Raw genomic sequence first — 19,545 nt, forward strand, 5'->3', positions numbered from 1 at the left:
GTGCACCAATTAGCCACCCATGGGGCAGGGCTGGGAGCACAGCAGTGGGGCCCACACTGCCAGAGGCCATGGGGTGCCAGGCATGGAGCCATCCCACCCCGCGGTGCCGGGGGAGACCAGCCTGTCCCGAGGCGCTGGGGGGTGCCCATCCGGCACTGGGTGCTCAGGGTGCTATGAGTGCCTAGGGATCTCATCCTAATGTGGGGTCCCAGGGGTGCCCAAGGTTAGTGTTCTGCCTGGGTGCCCATCCCACCTCAGGGTGCCCAGAGCACCCATCCCGCACCCGACCGCACGGGTGCTTCGGGTGCTCCGGGGCACCGAGGGTGCCCGTCCTGCCGGGGACGCCGGCCGAGCCGTACCTTTGAGGTGGTGGTGGCGGGCGCGGTGTAGGCGGCTCTGGCCGCCGCGGGGCAGCGCGGGGATGCTGGAGAAGCGGCTCCCCATGGCGGCATCCGAGCCGAGCCGGGCGGCACCGCGCAAGGTCTCTCTCCGGGGGCGGTGGCAGCGGCGGGGGGCAGCGCTCCGCCGGCGTCTCCCGTGCTCACTCCGACGCCGCCAGCCCCGCTCCTGCCCGCCGCCCGCCGGGCCCCATGCCCCGCGCTGCCGCCGCCCTCCACGGGGCCGCGCCGGCTCCGCTCGGCTCCGCCGCTGCTCGGTACGGCGGGGCGGGGCGGGGGCACTGCGGCCCCCCCGCCGCGCCCTGTCGCCATGGAGACAGTTGTTCCGCCCCAGGGAGGTGGGGGGAGCGCCTCCGCGCATTGCCCAGATGTGCCGCGGTTGGCGCGACAGGTGGGGACAGGCAAGACCCTCTCCCGCCCCCGCCTCAGCTCGGTCCCGGGCACACGGACCGGGACCCCGCGGGGATGGCGGCGGCACCGCCACGTCCCGGCTGCCCGGGGCCGTGGCAGCAAACGCTGCCGGCCTTCCCCCTCCCAGCACCCTGCAGATCCGGCTTCCCCTTACATCATAAAGATGCCCAGGACGACGCATCCCGAGGGGCAGCCGCGGGGTCATGGACATTATTTTCCTCCCCAGCCCATGAGGAAAGGCACCTCGTGGAGCAGTGCACCTTCGCCTCCCGGGGATGCTGCTAGGGTGGACCTCCCTCACACCTGCTGGCGCTAAACCTGCTTCCCCGGGGCCAGCCCAGCACCCTCCCAGTAAGGAAATTTGTGGCTGAATCCAGGTCCCTCAAAGAAGCTGCATCATGCATGAACATCCAGCCAAGCAGACATGCTGTGCTAGGATGCAACTGTCCTAAAGCAATTAGGATTCTCATGGATGCAAAAACATCAGAGCAGCATCCAGGGGAAGGCAAAGCAGACGGGCAAGCAGGTCCTTCTCCATCCTGGGGCAGGTGGACAAGAAGGCAGATAGTCAGTGGGATGTGTGGGTCCCTTACTGGTCCCCAACCTACCCAGCAAGGTGGGTGGATGCCTGCACCTACTGCTTTACTTCACTCTCAAAGCAGCAAGGAGCTCCAGCCAAGCTCAGGGAAGTGGGGTAGGATAGAAATGAGGTGAAGGGAAACACTTCACTGGCAGGTCTCTCCTGTGAAGGGTCAGGAGCCTGTACTGATGAGGTACTTAGCATGGGGCACTGCCTGCACATCTGGCTTCTGAAAGCTGCTGCAATATAACCATGGCCCACACGAACTGTGACTGGCTTGGGTGGCTGGAGCCCTCTGTGCAGAGATGAGCTTCCTCACAGCTACACGTGCACAGGCACCAGTGCTGCAGGCATGGAACACTCTCACACCTGCACAAGCCCCTGCCTGCTGTGAGAGAGAAGGTCCAATGTTAATATCACACCTGTCCACCACCAGATGGGGTGGACACACCACTTCACCCACTCTGGAGCACCCAGGCCAGTGAGTTGCTCCATGAAAGTAGCTAGGACCATACAGGCTGGTGAGGTTCTCTCACCCCAGCAGCACCTCAGCTATACAGGGATTTTTGCTGTGATGAGCATAATCCAAGACCAGGAGGAGTTCAAGTGGTACCACACTAAAATAGATCCACAGCTGATACTGGTCATCTGCACGTTTACATTACCTTTTTCTTCAGAGAGGACTGTAGGTTCTGGAGAAACATTTGCAAGCTTCATCCAGCATTTCAGCAAATGGTGAAGTTTCAGGGTAGCTTCAGGTCAGCTATGTCAGGGCTGTAAAATGTCTTTTTCTTTCCTTCTGTTGAAAAAAACCAACATGTTCAACTTCCTTCCAAAAGGTGATTTTGTCTGTTTATAATCCACCTCTACTCTCTCCTCTCCCTCCTCCTAGTAAAAACAAGGAAAGCCCTTCCTGGTCAGGGATCACACATGAACATTTTTATGCTGAAAACTGTTGCTGCCATGATTTACCCACCCACAGAGTCAGAAGATGTACTGTTCTCTGAAGTCATTCAGGTGCATGCATGAGAAGATAAAGTCCTTCTGAGGTCAAATAATAAGACTTGATAAGAAACATTGAAAATCTACAACCAAAAATCTCATGCTGAAATCAGGACGAGGATTTCTTTTGGTGCATGTGATGCAGAAGTCCAGGCAGAAGAATCATTATCATCCTGCCCAGCCTTAGCTTGCAATATGGGTGAGACATGCACCATGTTTTTGCATCCTTCCTCATCCTCTCAGAAGCTAAAAGAGATGACCATGCCACTCAGAGTGCTGCCATGGTAGTGCAGGGGATGAACTGCTCAAACACGTGCCTGTTGATGCTCAGTGCTGTCTGTATACTGGGTCCTGCTCTGGCCCCATGTTAAATCCACCAGCTGCCCTCATAAGCAGGCAGCTTGTGAGCAGAGGTAGGACAGAGACTGAGTCATATCTTTATTTATATCCTTTGTGAACATTGTATTTCCAGTCAGCTCAGCACAGTGAGCCCATGGAGAAACACGGGACTAGAATTGGGGGATTGGACTAGATGATCTTTTGAGGTCCCTTCCAATCCCTAAATTTCTGTTAACTTTCTGTGAATGGCCCTTACATAGCATGGAGGGCATTGGTCTCTTCTTCTAAGCAGCAAGTGATAGGACAAGAGGAAATAGCCTCAAGTTGCACCAGGGGAGGTTTAGATTGGATATTAGGAAAACATTCTTCATGGAAAGGGCTGTGAAGCAGTGGAACAGGCTGCCCAGCGAAGTGGTGGAGTCACCATCCCTGGAAGTGTTTAAAAGGCATATAGAAGAGGTTCTTCAGGACATGGTTTAGTGCTAGAGTTAGGTTAGGTTATGGTTGGACTCAATGATCCTGAGGGTCTTTTCCAACCAAAATTATTCTATGATTCCAACTCTGGCTCCTCACCATACAGTGCCTTCCATCTTGCTGAACCTAATTGTCTGCAACCAAGACAAAAAAATAAAATAAAATAAAAATAATTAAAAAAATGTGTTCTTTCTCATTTCCTTTAATCTCTCTCTGTGCGTGTCCTTGAATTGTAAGAGGTCTTTAGTAAGGACTGTCACTTTTCTGGGAAACTTCATGTTTTATGTGGCAGAAAGGGGTGTCATCAGAAGGCAAAATATAATGGAAAGAGGCATATTTCCATTGTATAAAAGAGATCTTGAAAAAGGAAAGGTACCAGAGTTTTGGACTGGAGGCATAGAGGACATCCATATAATAGCATAAGAAACATTTCTGTGCAGTCATCCGTTAAATTACAGGCACTCACGCATGCATCATTCACACTGCTAAACTACGCCTTGTGTGATAGCTCACTGCAAGGCGGACCTGCTCCCAGAAGGACCAAGTGCTTTCAGCTTTCACCAAATCCACTCTGAGTTTTAGACATGAGGCACCAATTTAATCTTGGTACCATAACGTGAAGACTAAACTGTATCCCACATGACCGATAGATTACGCGCTCAACCAGCTCCTTTTTCACCTTGGAGAACTGAGGTAAAGCACAGTTACATCAGTGAAAGGAGGAAGCCGTATAGATTCACCTTAGCAACATGTTCCGCTTCTGTGGGGAATGGGCTTCGTTTGCCTGACACCACAGCCTACGATTAACACCATTGGGAGGAATGTTAAACAGCACCAGGGTTTTGCTGTGATCATATCTTGGTTCACTTTATCAAAGAGTCTTTGAATTTCCTCCTGTCACCATTAGAGAAGGAGTGGCTGCCTTGCTGTCCTTGCCAACTTATATCAGCTCTTCCTGGAGAAAATGTTGAGCAGGGTGAGAAATATGCTCTGTGATCACAGGGGCCCTTGACAGACAAAACAGGATCGCACTGATTCTGGGGTTTTGCCTTCTTCCTGTGCTGCAGCAACAGGGAATGATGAAAAGCTTGCCAAAACCACAGGGCTTTCATGCCAGTGAGACAGGATGTTGATGATTTTTTAGTGTAAGTGATATCAATTGATTTTGCTAATTAGAAGCACACAGTTTCTTGGTAACAATCCTGTCAGGTAGTGGGGGTCGGGTGGATGAGTTTGCACTGAATTATAATTCCCCTCCACCTTCTATATCTGCACAGGGGCAGCTGACCACCAGTTTGTAATTTGTATCGAGAAGCCAATGGAGACAATGCAATCAACCCATGAACACTATCTGAAATGAGCATCAGCTCTGGTAAAGGTCCTAACAGCACAATTATCATTATGAACAAACACAAGGAGAAAGCCACTGCACAACCACATCTGCTCATGGAACAACATCTACTGACTTAAGTCACGACACCACCCATGGCTTCTCTACCCGAAAGCTGGGTGCAAGGATGAGCTCCAGCTGTTCAGCTCAGACATACGTCAAAGAGGAGAGAGACTAGATGTGGAGGAGGATTTGTGAGACAGCTGTAGGATGACATCTAAATGCTAGATCTGGTACACAGGCACGCTTTCAGGCTGTGAAGGGGACAAGACCAGCTGAGTGCATTTGCATCTAAGGACTCTTGGTATTTTGCAAAGATCTCTAACTCTGAAGCACTATGCAGCTACAAAGCAAATGTAGTTAAAAATTCCCTTTGCAAAGCCTGCGCTTGTGCCTTCTAGGTACATCATCCCTCGAGGGGTTACACAAGAAACTAGGCAACCACAAACAAGGTATAATTATGAAGAATCACCAGGACAGGAGTACACGCAAAGCCTGAGCCAGCATTGCCAGAGACTTGTACAAACACATGTCAGAATTTATACCCTGAGAGGATGCTCAGATTAGGAGGCGTGACCCAGGGGATGAGCATCATAGAATAAAACACAGAGCAGTGAGTTGACCCTGTCCAGGTCCTTTTGGCTTTGAAATGCATGGAGTCCAGTAGGCTGGACCACTCACTGACATGTGAGTGGGGGTGCTAAGTAATTGGACACGCCATGGCTTAACCACCTTGTACACAGATTAGAAACATTTATCTCAACAGTAATCCAAAGGACTGAATGTTTCCCTTGTTTTCCTGTTTTCCTCCACCTCCAGATGGAGAAACTGAGGCAACAAGCTGATTTGACCTGTGTGGCACTCAAAGCAGTGAAGGGGTTGAGTATGGGGATATGCCATACATTCCTTCCAGAGCAATGTTTGGTCCACTGGGCCCTGCTGATTTCACACACCCATCTGATTCTTTGCCTTATATATTTTAGAAGGATCTGCAAAATATGTGAGTTGTTGCTTAATTTGCCATAATTAAATGCTGGCATCAGAACTTCAACAGATGTAGAAGAAAAAGCCACACCTATCCATGAAAAGTACAGAACTGCATGCTGCAGGGAGAAGAGATCATTTGAGAAATACTCACTGCACCTAATTATTGTGCTAATCTCCTAATTTATGTATTTTAAATTGCCTGAGTGACAGCTGGCCAATGGCACTCTTGACATGGCATGTATCACCCCAAAACGAAATGCCCTGCAGCTGCTACATCAGGCAGGTTTGCCCCAATGGCTGTCACCTCTGAAACTGATACAGATCTGGATGGAAGAGTCAGATGGGACAGAACCAAATTCAGCATTATGAATTAAAATAGGACAGGATGACTAGAGTCTGCTCTCAGTCATAGGTGAATAATTTCTTGCCTGTGGGTTCCTGTGTCTAACAGGACAACAGATTTTACAGCAGCAGCCAGCAAAGTCTAGGAAGATATTTCTAGAAATATTAGCTTGAAGCAAAGAGGGGAAACAAATCTGTAGATGTAAACTCTCACTGACATTTAAAGGTTTAGTCACAGACAACAGTCAACAAAAAGTCATAATGACAGGTGATCATCACATTTGGTGTTCCTTCCCTGAGAAAGCTAAATCCTAGGTCACCTCCTTTGTAAGAAATGTAGATACTAGTTTTCTACAAGTGAGGTAGGAAATAAGTTTACATCTTTTGTGATGCACTGTTTCTACAGTGTGCAGACTGGGAAAACATGTTTTGTACAGCCAGCTCGATGCTTCAGATTAATTCTGTTTGTTTTCTGACCTTTACATTAGAAGTTCTCCCATTTATCAGCACAGGATCTGCACGAGAACAGAAGCTGCAGCCTAACCTTAAAGGTAGAACCACAATAGCACTCACATGACACTTTGGTGCATCATATATGCACAGACATCCATCCTGGTGGCTGCTGGAAAAATTGATCTCCTGGATTGACGCTTGTGCAGCCCAGCAGGTTCCTCTTACTGCTGGCATCAAGGTACTAGACTTGCTTTTCTAAGCTTTTCAGAGCCCCAGCTCCATCCTGCAGGACGATAGGGTTGATTCCTGTCTTTAGCTAACACTGACTGCCAGCAGCCACCAGCCTGTCATTGTGCCCCCTTCTCCTTTTTTGCAGAAATTAGCCCATGCTCACGTATACACTCCATCCAGCCCATTCATACACCCTGAACCTCCAGGCTGTTTCCAACCCTGCACACCACGCTATGCAATTCATACTGTTTCTTGCCCCACAAGCTCTGACAAAGCCTGTCCTAGCCCTCCTTGGCTCTTATCCCCATCAGTTATTCAAAGTCAACCTTCTATTTCACATTTACCAGAAAGGGAAAACTTTCAGAAGAGGGAGAAAGGCACAGAGAAACTGCATGGATTTTTCATAGGGTTTCTTATTCCTCCAGTCCTCCTACGTTCGTCCCTCTCACGCTTTGCAGCTGCTAGGTTGAGACCTCTCACCCTGTATCAACCCCCTTATTAAATTTTCCGTCAAGCAGCTTCATGGAGAGCAGCTCTTTCATGCTGCCCTTCCTGTTTAGGAGACACTTTCCATAAAAGCAGGCAAAGCCATTTCAGTTACCTGCCTTAAAAACTAACAAACTCCTCTGCTGCAGTGCCCTGTAGACCTTCCCCAGCAGTCTGCATGGCTGTGTGGAGACCAACATTGACCACGATATTCAGCATCCCAATAACATTTCACTCTAGTGCCACAGAGGACATGGAATTCCACCCCATGATCCTGCCACCATAGGAACAATTTGGGGCTCACCCACAGCAGCATTTTCAGGAAGATGTGCACCCTTAACTTGAAAGCACTATGTAATAGCAGAGATCTCATACTCAAGAAAAGTTACTGCAACAACAATTGACCTCACAGTTAAAAACATGTGCATACTGGCCAGCTGTAAGTTCACTAACTAGAACCTCCAAGCCTTGCATGATGTAGTGTCTTCATCTGACAGATAGAGTCTTGTTCTCTCACAGGCTTTTCAAGATCCAGCTCAAGTCTCTGTAGACATGCCTTTATAGTATCAAATTTTGATTTTCCATTTCTTCCACTTGGTTGCTACATTCTCCCTGAAGCTGCTTGTGTTAAATACATACAAATCCAATAACTGCACTATATGAAAGAGCAAGAAAAAGAGCAAAAGTGAGAGAGTTGCTTCCTCTGGATAACTGATTCCTTTAGGAAGTTACATTTTAATGAACAAAGTCGGTCTGTTTATGCAACAGAGGTCACAGTAAGGGTCTGACCCCTGTACTTACAAGCAGAAGCTGGAGAGCTTCTACATTTTTAGCAGCCATTTTGCAAAGTGCTGCGTAAGTATTTGTTATGAGCCATGCTCAAAGTCAATAATATGAAGACAATTATTAATATTTACAGGGGAGAATAAGTAGCATGGTTAGAAAATAATATTTTCTCCCACACATACTGGTCACATTTGTTGAGCTCTGGCATGCAAATATCGGTTATACTCTTGCAATAATTAGGCAAGGAAGGTTTAGGTAACTTTTAATTCAAGCTTATTGTGCTCCCCACGCTTGGGAACTCAGTGGGGCCTTCTGAGCCTCAAGTGTATGTTAGAGCAACCCCCAAGGCTGCTTCCTTCCCAACAGAAAGCTTCAAGGGGCAATTTGTGCCATATCCCAGAGGCCCAGATCTCACCACTAAGCTGGGGCTTACATGACAGGTCAGTCCTGAGCAGAGGATATTTCTAGGGGAATCACCTCCTCCCTATTTAAAGGGTCCTTTGATCTACAAGAGAAATCTATCAGGAATTTAGCACAGCTAATAGTCAAGCCTTTGATCTTCCCTTTGGAGTTTCACTGTCTGTCAGCCAGTCCAAACCCCTATTTCCAGCAGTACGAGTCAGACATTCCTCCCTAGCACATTACAGTGAGTTTACCAGCCCCATATGTTGGCCAGTGTTGCAAGGGTTTTTGCTCCCATTCCCTTTACCTGTGGGTAATTCCTCCCTTGAAACATTTTCTTGGACAATGGACCCTCCCTTCAGTCTCACACATCTCTGTCAAGAGGGCAGATATTTCTACTGAGGTGGCAGGCAAATTATTGTGGCAGAACATAGATTTGGAGGGATATTTGCCTTCTAAAGAAGATTCTACATTCTTTGCAGATCTAAATGGGTTTCTACTAAAACAGAGACAAATCAAGACTTTTATGACAGATGCCAGTGCCAACCTCATATCCTATTTCTGAATCCAAATATTTGCTATTAATTAAATTTACTGCCCAAATTAAGAGTGGAGATGCCCAGATTTCTAATTGGTTCATTGCAAGCCAACTTGACATCATTCTGAGAAGTCAGCATCCTCAAGGAATACTGGGTGGGGGGGAACCAGCAACTTTTACTAAATGTTGCCAGTTAGAGAAAGAGGAAGTGCGTTAAGAGCTGTCAGTCTGTACCTCTAAATGTGTTTGACATCCTCAGTATCTAAAATGGTGGTTTAGATTATCAAAGGGAAGGCACCTAACAGCTTTGGTATGCCAGTCAGTAGACAGTTGCCAAGCTGTTGAGCATGTCTTGTCCCTACATGTTGTTTTACCTCCAGGTGGAGCTATTTTATGGTGGTGTTTACCAACCATACTGCACATGAGTACCGATAATATTTTAAAACCTTTTTGGTCCTCCTCCTTTCCCCCTCAACACATTCCTCATCGGAAGGGCTGCTGACAGCCCATGGCCCCACTGCTAACATCGTGATGGAGCAATCTAATCCTATTCCTATCCAGACTGCTCAACGTTTCCCCATGCGGTTCCATGACAGCAGTGCAGCTTCATAGCCTCCAAGGTTTACAAACTCCAAATAAACTTAAAGTAATAAAATTTCCCAGTCTTCCACAGCTTGCAGAGCCCCAAGACAGCAAACAGCCCCCCGACACCACCATGCAGAATGACAAAAGCAGTACCAAACAGCCAGTCAACCAAGCTGGTCTCCTCACATCAAACTCAGCCTTAGACCAGTTGTAGAAACATGACACGCCCAGTACTTGTCCTCTGATAAGCTCCCATCCAAGCTGGCCAACCCCTGCGTAGTTCCTGAAGCTCAACACCACCTTCAGAGGTCCCCAGACAGTCTGACCAGGCTGCTCATTAATTGCTTCCAGGCCTCCGTGAGGAGACCCAAGCAGATCGCATCGAAGTTGGCTGAATCTCAAAAAGATGACCTGGAAACAACAACAATAAACTTCTCTTCTCAGTCTGCAGAGAGTCCTACTGGTGGTGCTGGATGTGCAGCCTGCTCGTAATATCTAGTGTCACCGCTTCTCTTCTTTGTTCTTTGATTCATATGGTGGGAGCCAGCCAGAAACTCAGAAATGTCAAGTTTAGTATCATAAAGCCCTGTTGATTCTCAAAGGCAATTTGTAGTGTATTCATGATGGGAAGCACTTCTCACCAGGAGAATATCAGAAACTACTGAATTCATCAAAACAGGTGCAACTATTTCTTGTTCCAAGAGTACAGTCCTGTCCCAGCAGTGAGGACTAACCACACAGGCAAATATAAGCCTTAATTTTGACTTGACAGCCAGGAACAGCTAGCATGCATTTCAAAGCTGTGCTCTTGAAACACACAGCTAAACCAGGGAGGAACAGAGGAGAGCATACGTCCCCAACAGGGCTTATTTGAATAATCTTGCTGACAGATCTGTTCTTTTCTCAAAATTTCCAGTCTGCACAACAGATCACAAGATGAAATCAGATACTGTCACTGGGTTGTGATAAATGTTAACATAAGGACTAAACACTCCCTTCCCGTATGAATAAATACTCCAATTCCAACTGCACCACTTGTATTATTCATGCTGTCACTAAAATCCTGCAGGCGGCATTACAGCCTAGTAACTGAGCATCATCCATCATTACTCACTTCACGAACAGCTATAGATTTTCAGCTCTCATTTACTGATGAATATATATCCCTGACACTATTATCTCTTCTAAAAGGCTCTGCATGAGTTATGCCTACCGGATTCAAAAGAAAATGTTCCTTCTTTGCCTATGAATTAATGACAATATTTTCTGTGTTTCTGAGAAACTTAGAAAACAAATTCCCCTTTAATTTTAAAATTGCAAGTAAAGGAGAAGCTACTACACTATTAGGCTAATTTTTGCAGTGTTTAAATGACTGTCTGTTAAAAACTTGCAATTCCCTCCCAGTCTGAATTTGCTGAGTTGCAAGTTCCATGTCAGTGGAGCTCTTTAGTTGTTTTTACATTTGATCCAGCAGGCAAAGTAGATATTTATGAATTCTGGTTCCACCATTTAACCTTCTTTTCCACAAATTGAAAAGATCAAGGCCCTATTCATGGCCTTACTAGTAGTTAAGACCAATTGCCAGGGCATGTTTTTTCTTTTATATAATTCTTACAGTTCTTATTTTCACCCCCTCCATCTTTGTGGTAGTCAAAACCCTTTAGGGTGGAATTTAGCCTCATTTTGGGCAGCAATTCAATAGCAAGAGCTGGGTTTGCAATGCTTCTGTATGCTTCCAGAGCACACTTCTAGCTAAAAGAGGACACAGGCAATAAAACAGTGATTATGCCAGATGCAGAGATTGAGAATTTGATAATGTGAAATAACCCAGAATACAATCTCTACCTTGCACTTATATGGCTTAATGGTTCTGCTCTGCTGCTCAGGTCAGAAAGCTGTGGCTGGAAGCCAGGAAACATCAGAGTGAAGTCAGCTTCGGGTGCTGCTTGTAACTTTTGCAGCTTTGAAGCTGGTTTGTGGCTGTTTTGTGGCCACTGTTTGCTGGCTTGGTTCCCCCCCAAAATCAGCTTCAGTCACACAGAGATGTTTTACTCCTAACAAGCAAGGGTGGTTCTGCGCAAAGAATGTGGGGAGGTCAGACAGAGAAAGGAGTACTGGGAAAACAGACATGAATACAAGAAGTGTTGCAGAGGCACTGAACAGACTGAGCCGAAGGTGCTGCTCTGTGGCTGGGAAACGAGCTGCAAGAAACCTGCTCAGCCATTAAGTGCAACCAAGTCAGGGAGGGATCAGTTCTCCGTATCCTCCTCACTCACCTCTGCTGTCACTCCAGAATTTTTTCTGACTTGGCCCTCAAATATTTTCTGTAGTGCTGCTCCTAGTCACTACAGCATGGTATTTTACAGAAATGGACTGCTATCAGCTAAAGAAAAGGGAAAAATTAATGAGGTTTAAAGACAAGAAATAGCTCAAATGGACACATTCCCATCACAAAGAACGGAGGGAAAGAGGTGGTGGCGGATGAGGGGATCTGCCCATGACAGGTCTTGATGAAGAGACCGGGATTTACAACAGCACATTTAATGCTGCATGTGATACCAAAGTCAAGACACTGAGTTCCCCAGGAGGTTTAGCACAGAACAGTTCAGGGGCACTCAGAGCTCTTGAAAAGGCCCATACCCAAAGCCTTGTTACTGCAGATAAAACCTGAAAGCGTAGAAGAGCAGCTATTATGAAGCCACAGGATCCTATCATCCCACACGATGTGATTCTAGCTATTTGCTTTGGAAATGCAGGAGTCGTTAGACAGGGATGGGATGTTACCAAAGGCAGAATGAGAAGATTATTATCCTCTACAGGACACAAGGCAAAGCAGGTAATTACTGCCTATGGGACCATAAGGATTTAGCCTGGGACAGAGAATATGGAAAATTGCAATGTGCCTTGGAAGACCATTTCTGCTCAGTCCATGATTGTTGGTATTTGGTAAAGTTATAAATGGCAGTTCATATTCTCATCTTCCAAAGGTATTCTGTGCTCTGCGCTGAGGACCAGGACTGAGAGGGCGGAGTTTCTTTAGTGAAGAACCATCTGTCTCTGATGGTGGCATGTTTTTGTCCTTAACAGTCTACAAGAGCTTGTTGGGGTGTTGGGGTGGTTGGTTGGTTTTATCATACAGTTCCTATAAGATTACCTGCTGCTTTGGATTGAGGTTATTGCTTTCTTGGGATTCCCTCTTCTGAAAACTTGCACTCCTCATGATTATGTACCTGGGGACAGTGAGCAGGAACATGCCAGAGATCAGCAATGCAGCAACCCGCAGCCACCTCTTCCTCCCATCTTCCCTCTGATAAGGTGTTAGAGCTCCAGCTCTGAAGCTTTTAAGCTCAGAGACAAGCTCCAAAGTCAGAATGTGTGAGAAAAAATAAAGAGCTGTGCAGAGAAAGGAAAAATACATTTGAGTGTGAACATCCTGAGCTTCCTAGGATTTGTTTGTTTCCCATTTATCATGGCGAAGCACAGACAAAATCTGCCACAGAGATCATTGACAAGTCATTTGTCATAACAGAGAATATCTGCTGCTGGTGAAAGGAAGAGATCCCTCAAGAAGGTTAAGGCAGGTCGGTATTTTCCTGGGAGTAAGACAGAATTGCCACAATCAGATAGTGCATTTGTGTTCACAGCATTCTGGAGACACCCAGCACCATATAAATATCATAAATATACACAGAGAAGAAGATTAACAATGTGAGAAGGTGGGTTATACACACAGATAAAGTCAAGAGCTAGATGACAATCGTGTGAAACAAGACTAATTTTGCCAGAAGATGAATTACAGATACCATGAAGCAACAGTTTTAAATGCTTCAGGTACGTGTTTTAGCTCAGGTGGCCCTAGCATCAGTAGGTGAATGAAACAGTATTTTTATATCAGAACACAGATTTTACTTAGGATAAGAAGTTACTTATTACTCTGCAGAGGAACTGATGATCAGGCAGCAATGTGTGTGTGTGTGTGTGTGTGTCTGTGTGTCTGTACACGCATATGCTGGGTAACAAGCTCTCACAACTTCCATAATATTTAAGCTGTTACCTGAGCCACAGATTCTGGGAAAAGCTCCTTCTTTGAAACAGACAAGGAGAAAAGCTAGAAGACAAAATTTCGATATTTGCCTGCCTGATGAAGATGTCCTCTTCCCAGTTTCCAAACAATTCTGTCGTTGTTACTCCTGAACAAACCGCCTAAAAAGATAGCTGCTCTCCAGCTGAGCTACTCTGAAGCAGAGCAGTCTGTAAGACAAGAGAGATTTTTATCTGGAAGAAAAGGCTTTTAGAAAAGCAGCAGCAGCTCAGGGTAGAAAGATGTCAGAGCCGCTCAGCCCCTCTTGCATGGGCTCCATCCCGGGTGACAGCGGCTGCAGCTGCCGCCCGTGCGGGGCCACGTCTGCCCGGGTGAGGAGCGGCTGAGGCTGCTTCCCTCTGACGGCACCGCCAGGGGCTGGGGTGGTTGGCAAAGAGGCTGTCAAAGGATGTGACTAAAGACTTCTGATGAGAAAGAGACGCCGTTTTGTTTTCTCTGCAGAGAAATGTCATAATAAGCTGAATTCTTTTGTCTGCGGCTCACTCTGAGACAAGTTCAGAGTTCAGCACTAGTGCCTGAACGATACCCAAACCAAACCCCGACTGAATTAAATACTGTTGTTTGTGATGGTTTACACCTTTGCAATGCACACACCATGCCTCGCTGCACACGCACCCTCTACTTGCAGAGGCAGGGTTTCAAACCATCACTGTATACAAGAATGAACAACTACACAAGGCACCAGGACAGTAAATTTCCCACCTCACAGCATCAAGGAACGTGAAGATGGGATGAATTTTAACCCACATGGAGAGAGACTGAGTTTTCTTGTAACGGGAAAACATCTGTAGTACTTTGGTTATGATGTCTTGATGCATTTCTCACTTTTGTTGGGAAACTCCTCTTCCTGATTCAAGGTTTACAGTACAGAGGAGTGGAGATGACAACAGTTACCATCACCTAGCCCTGCCAGTGGAATTGCTTCACACTTGGTTACCAGTCCAATAGCTGCAGGTTATTTGCAGTGCATAAGAAAGAATTAACATTGCTCTACAACACTTCTAGCCCAGAAAATGCCTGATGCCTCTTAAAACTGTATAAAGATTTATGGTTGAGATACATGCATGACATGAGCCCAAGCATCTGAATGACAACTGCACTTGTGCTTCAACCTCCAGCATTACATCGATGCTGCTCAAGTATCACTGATCAACAGCACAGCAGGGCTGGCAGCGCTGATCCGCCTGGCAGCTCTCCCAGGGATGCTCAGAACTCCTGAAAAATCTCCCTCTTGCCTCTGAGCACGACCAGACCGACCGACGGACAGCCCTTCCATCTGATGCGGTGCAGGGGGAAGCGGCTGCAGGAGCCACAGCACCGCTCCGTGGTGATGGCTCCCTCTGCAAGTGAAGCACAAGAACACGCTTTCTCTTATAAATGCACTGTTTAAGGCTGATGCATTGCTTTGTGTTGCACAAGAAAAGTTGTTTCCACACGATTTAGAGGCTTTGCTCTGCTCCCTTCCCTCCTCCCAGCCCTAGCTCCTCGTTTTTAAAGCTCCCGCTCTACTGTGCCAGAGTGTACAGCAGTGACACTGGGATGCTTCTTCATATAATAACTTTGTGCCTGATTCGAAAACACAGGCAGTTTTGCTTAAGGCCTTCATTGAGAAAAAAAAAGTCTTGGGGAAAAAATTGTGACATTCCTTAATAAATTTCTCTTTCTATCTTTACAAATGTCTTTTATTCCTGACATCTCCAATTAGAGAAATGTAGGGTCACACCTTACAAAAGATCTGTGACACTAACTAGTTTGTCTCTGTCTGAATCACTGGTAAGAGTCAACAGAAAGTAGTACTTCCTACATGACATGTGTTCTTGACTATCAACATGGAACAACTTGTAATGAGATATGGAAACATAATCAGGAGGTTATTTTACAAAGCCATATGCCCTATTGTTATATCAAACAAGATTTTACTGTCTTACAGACATTTCAACATAACAGCCGGGAGAAGAGTGACAGTAAACCAACTTGTGCACAGAATTTGAGCACTGGCAGACAACATCTGCAAGTCAAGTGCTTGTGCACCTGCTAACCAAGAGCATCTCTGGACAGTGGCAAAAATAGGTGGCAGAATCAGCTTTTAGCTCTGACTTACCCGAGGTCCTTTGGTCTATTAATGACACAGTACAGACAGAAATTTTGGCTTAAAAGCCTTGAATCCAGCAATCGAAGGACTTGGTCTCCTTCCTGAAGTAGTTGCATCAGATGATGACTGTGTCAGCCCCAAACCCCAATAGCAGCAGAGGCCCAGGGTCACAGCTCCGAGATGTGTTTCATCACCTGAGCTCCATCTCCATCTAAACAGCTGAAGAGTTTCTATGTTATCTCCACAAACTGAAGACAAACTCATCTCCCAAGAAAAAAGTTTGTTATCAGTGGTTTTCAGCCTGTAAACTCTGGACTCTCTAGGGCCAGAGCCTAATTTTAAGAGTCTGAGAAAAATAACAGGAAAAGCTAGTTAAATATCAGCAGCGTTAAATCTGCTATCTGGGGCCTGCACCTCTGTTATAAGATATGTGAGCGTTAGCAAATCAGAAAAAATCTGAAAATCACTAAGCCGAGATATTAAGAGATCAGTCTGATTCCCTAATTCTCCATCTTATTCCCTAATTCACTCTTGAGATGAGACTCCATCTCAAATGATCTCGCTGCAGCATCAGTTCTAAGCCAAGAAGATAAATGCCCTTGCAAAAAGCACTCTCAGTTAGAAATTGTGCGAATTAGGTCAAGGTTGGGGATAATGCAAAAATCAGGAAACAGGGCTTCCATGTAAGCCAAAAAGCTAAGTTCTAACGGCCTAGTGAGCAATATATAAAGAGCTCCTTAAAAAGAACAACACATAACTAAACCATATATTTCCTCACTGACAGTCAGCTGCATGTTGGTGCTTTAATGAAGTTACAAGGCAGAACACAGGAGTATCTAATTTCACTAATTATTAGTGAAGACAAACTACATTTTACAATGCTGCCATTATTTTTGCTAGCGTCTCATTAATCATTTAATAGTCATTACTCTTTATCTGCTTAGCCTGAACAGAGTATTCAGGTGTGCAAAAATACTCAGATTCAGGTGGTCCTTGCCTTGTAGAGCCAACAGTACTTTAATTTGTCTCTGCTGCCTGTGACCATCAAGAGTTTATGTAGTGTCTGGAGGGAGGATATACTGCCTATGTCCTTCTTCATGGGCAGTTGAAATGGAAGGTGACTTCTGCTGTGATAAATTGAAGATGCTGAAAGATTTCCAGGCAGTGAGGGGTAAAATCCTCTGCCAGATTTGCAGAGAAGGAAGGCAATGACACTGCACTACTGTCCTCAGATATTATAATACCAGTGGGAGTTTGATCCCCACACTGTCTCAAAAAAAGGTAATAAAAAACAAAGCTCATTTACAACCTGCTGATCAAGTATAGACAGGCTCTCAGAGTGTCTAACTGCGTGCCCAAGTGTTAGCAAGAGGTCCAGTTGAACTACTGAGGAACAAGATATTGGTCTGCAAGCATTGTTGCCAGTAAATGTGACTTAAGCGAAGGCCATTAACACTGTAAACACAACACGACATATTTCCTCTGAGCCTCAAAAAAGCATTAACCCCTGCCCTCTAAATAAACATGGCCAGGTGGAAGTGGTTTTCCAATTCACCAGCAGAGAGGTGCTGAAAAGAGAGACTGGAGCATAGTCCTCCTGCCGTGACCTGGGAGAACGTAGCTGGTCTGAGGCCACAGGAATATGCTTCAGCAGTGACTTACTCATCCTCCTAGCAGCTGGTGTGGGGGAGTCTGTGGGGATCCACACTTAGCCCGGTATAGGGTAACTGAGGTGAGGAACACACATTGCTCAGTACCTGCTCCTCATGGCCATACGGTGCTCATTTTAACAAAACAGCACATGGAGGTGGCATCCTTATGTGGCAATTAATGAGCCAAGAAATTAGGGAAGAAGAGACATTCAGAGCTGTATTAATTTCATAGCCATCTCCTGTGGTCCAGCAATGTGCTGGTCTGGTTCTGCATTCCCAGTTTGTTCCAGGGTAACTCCATGTCCGGCAATAGGGGCACAAAAAGGAGCAGGGTGATAACCCAGCCTCCTGCGGTGCTGGTGGAGAGGACCCCAACTGCAGCACCCACTCAGAGCAGGACAGTCAGCACTGCGCCCTCAGGGCGGGTGTCAGAGCTGCTGTGCCTTTGCAGGTTGATTGCACAGCCCCCTGTTCTTAAGGGGGGGAAAATAGTCCCTTTTTTTGTGCCCTTATCTCAGGAGCAGCTGATGAATCCATGTAACAGTTTTCTAAAAATATTTTGCCTGAGGCAGATGTTCAGCACAGAAAAAATCAGTACAGGTAATTAAATCATTTGTCAAAGTTATAAACAACTGCAAGCAGCTCCTAATGAAGTAACCCATCATCTCCCATCGGAGCCCTGGGGGCCCTTCCCTGCTGCTGGGACAAGTGCTCATGGCCACGGCTTGTTTCCAGCAGACCAAGCTGTGGGACAGGTGAAATGGCTGTTCCTGGACATTGGCTTTCCTGGGGGAAAGAAGGTCCAGTCCCAGTGCAGAAAAAGGATACCAAAGTGTGACATAGCAACTCATATCCCCAGCAGCTCCCTCGTTGCTGGGCTTTGGGGTGGCCAGGGAGCATCAGGGTCACTCGCACAGCCACAGTGCTCCTGCCTCCCTCCTTCAGGACAGATCCAGTGGTGAGGACAGAGCTGGTGGCACAGACCAAGGGCACAGCCCCAGACACACTGAACCTACGTTGCTGGCGCTCTGGTCCCCATCTAAATATAGGTGCAAGGGCTTGGACGCACCCCAAAGGCACGCATGCTGCGTGAACAGCATCGGTGTTGCTCCAGCATGACAGGCTGATGCACAAAACTAACCATACCATTCTGCTGAATTTCTCTTATTTTAAATAACTGACACAAATTTTGGTGATGAAATCATCCTTGTCCCCAAAGCAAGAGGGACAGATGGCTGTGCTGCACCAAAAGTCTCTCACATATAAGGTGGGGGTTTCCCACACCCGTACTCACTACCCTTTCCATCATCCGAGGCACAAAGCCTATGGCTGGTATTTTACTCCCATAAAGAAGTGGGAAACAACATCCCTCTCCCCATGCTCTGCAATGATGAGGTAAAAGCACGCTGGAGGAGAGGACACACAATTTTAGTCCTTATTTCCTCTTTGTTTCACCCTAAGAACTGAGTAATCAAGTATGATTAGTTTTGAGGATCAGTTTGAACATTTGCCAATGTCTAGCAATTGACTTACCTCAAGGGTCCTTTCTCTCTCTCCCCAGGAAGCTCCTGATGTCTTTTGCCACAAATTAAGGAATATTCCCTTTCTTCTATGATTCAAAAACTGTGTCTCAGCTCTGAATTACTGATGAGATCCCAGATCACAACAGAGCATAGTAATTACCCTGAGGCATCCTTTACAGGCTTTTAACATCCAGGCCAGGCAATTGCATTTGGGACAACTAAAATTCCCTTGTAGCTTTTACCGTCCAGAGTATGCATCCCACTCTTTCTACATCTTATTTTCCTGAGCTATGAGGAACTATTTAGCCTTTACTACAGTTTTGCTCAGGAGAGCTGGAAAGTAAAATAATTTCTCTAAATTGTTCTACAGAGAATACACAACACTTCCTGACCCAAGTCAGCACATAAAAGCAAGCTGTTAAATAAGAAACCAAACAAGCATTAAAAGAGCTGGGAAACAAGACAGGCTGCACTCTGGCTAAAAATCACCTGTGGAGTTCGGTCAGGGTTCGTGATGCCCTACAGCAGCAAACAGAGGGGGCCTGATGTCCTATAATGGCAAAAAGGAAACGTTAGCTGATTAGCCACAAGTTTGTATTGCTGATGGATGAACATTAACAGTCATTTCCACTCACAGGTAAAGGAGAACACAAATATTATGGCTAATGCAATTGTATTTCACTAAAGTAATTGTGTGAGTTGCTGTTTAGATTGGAGGAGCTGACATTGTGGTCCTGTGAGTCAGCGTGCCTCGCAAACCCAGTGTATGTGC

General features: G+C 46.2%; 1 protein-coding gene across 2 annotated transcripts in view; it reads right to left on the minus strand.

Annotated features, from left to right (window-relative positions):
* The window catches only part of NEURL1 (neuralized E3 ubiquitin protein ligase 1), a 153,570-nt gene extending 153,126 nt beyond the window's left edge, over positions 1 to 444 (minus strand). For both annotated transcript variants that reach the window (XM_065639295.1, XM_065639294.1), the window contains exon 1: positions 360 to 444. In XM_065639295.1, the coding sequence (XP_065495367.1) occupies positions 360 to 444 (85 nt within the window). The remainder of the gene's footprint in view (positions 1 to 359) is intronic.
* Positions 445 to 19,545: the final 19,101 nt, after the last annotated feature.

The sequence above is a fragment of the Caloenas nicobarica genome, chromosome 7 (genome assembly GCF_036013445.1).
Source record: "Caloenas nicobarica isolate bCalNic1 chromosome 7, bCalNic1.hap1, whole genome shotgun sequence".
Taxonomy (NCBI): Eukaryota; Metazoa; Chordata; class Aves; order Columbiformes; family Columbidae; genus Caloenas; species Caloenas nicobarica.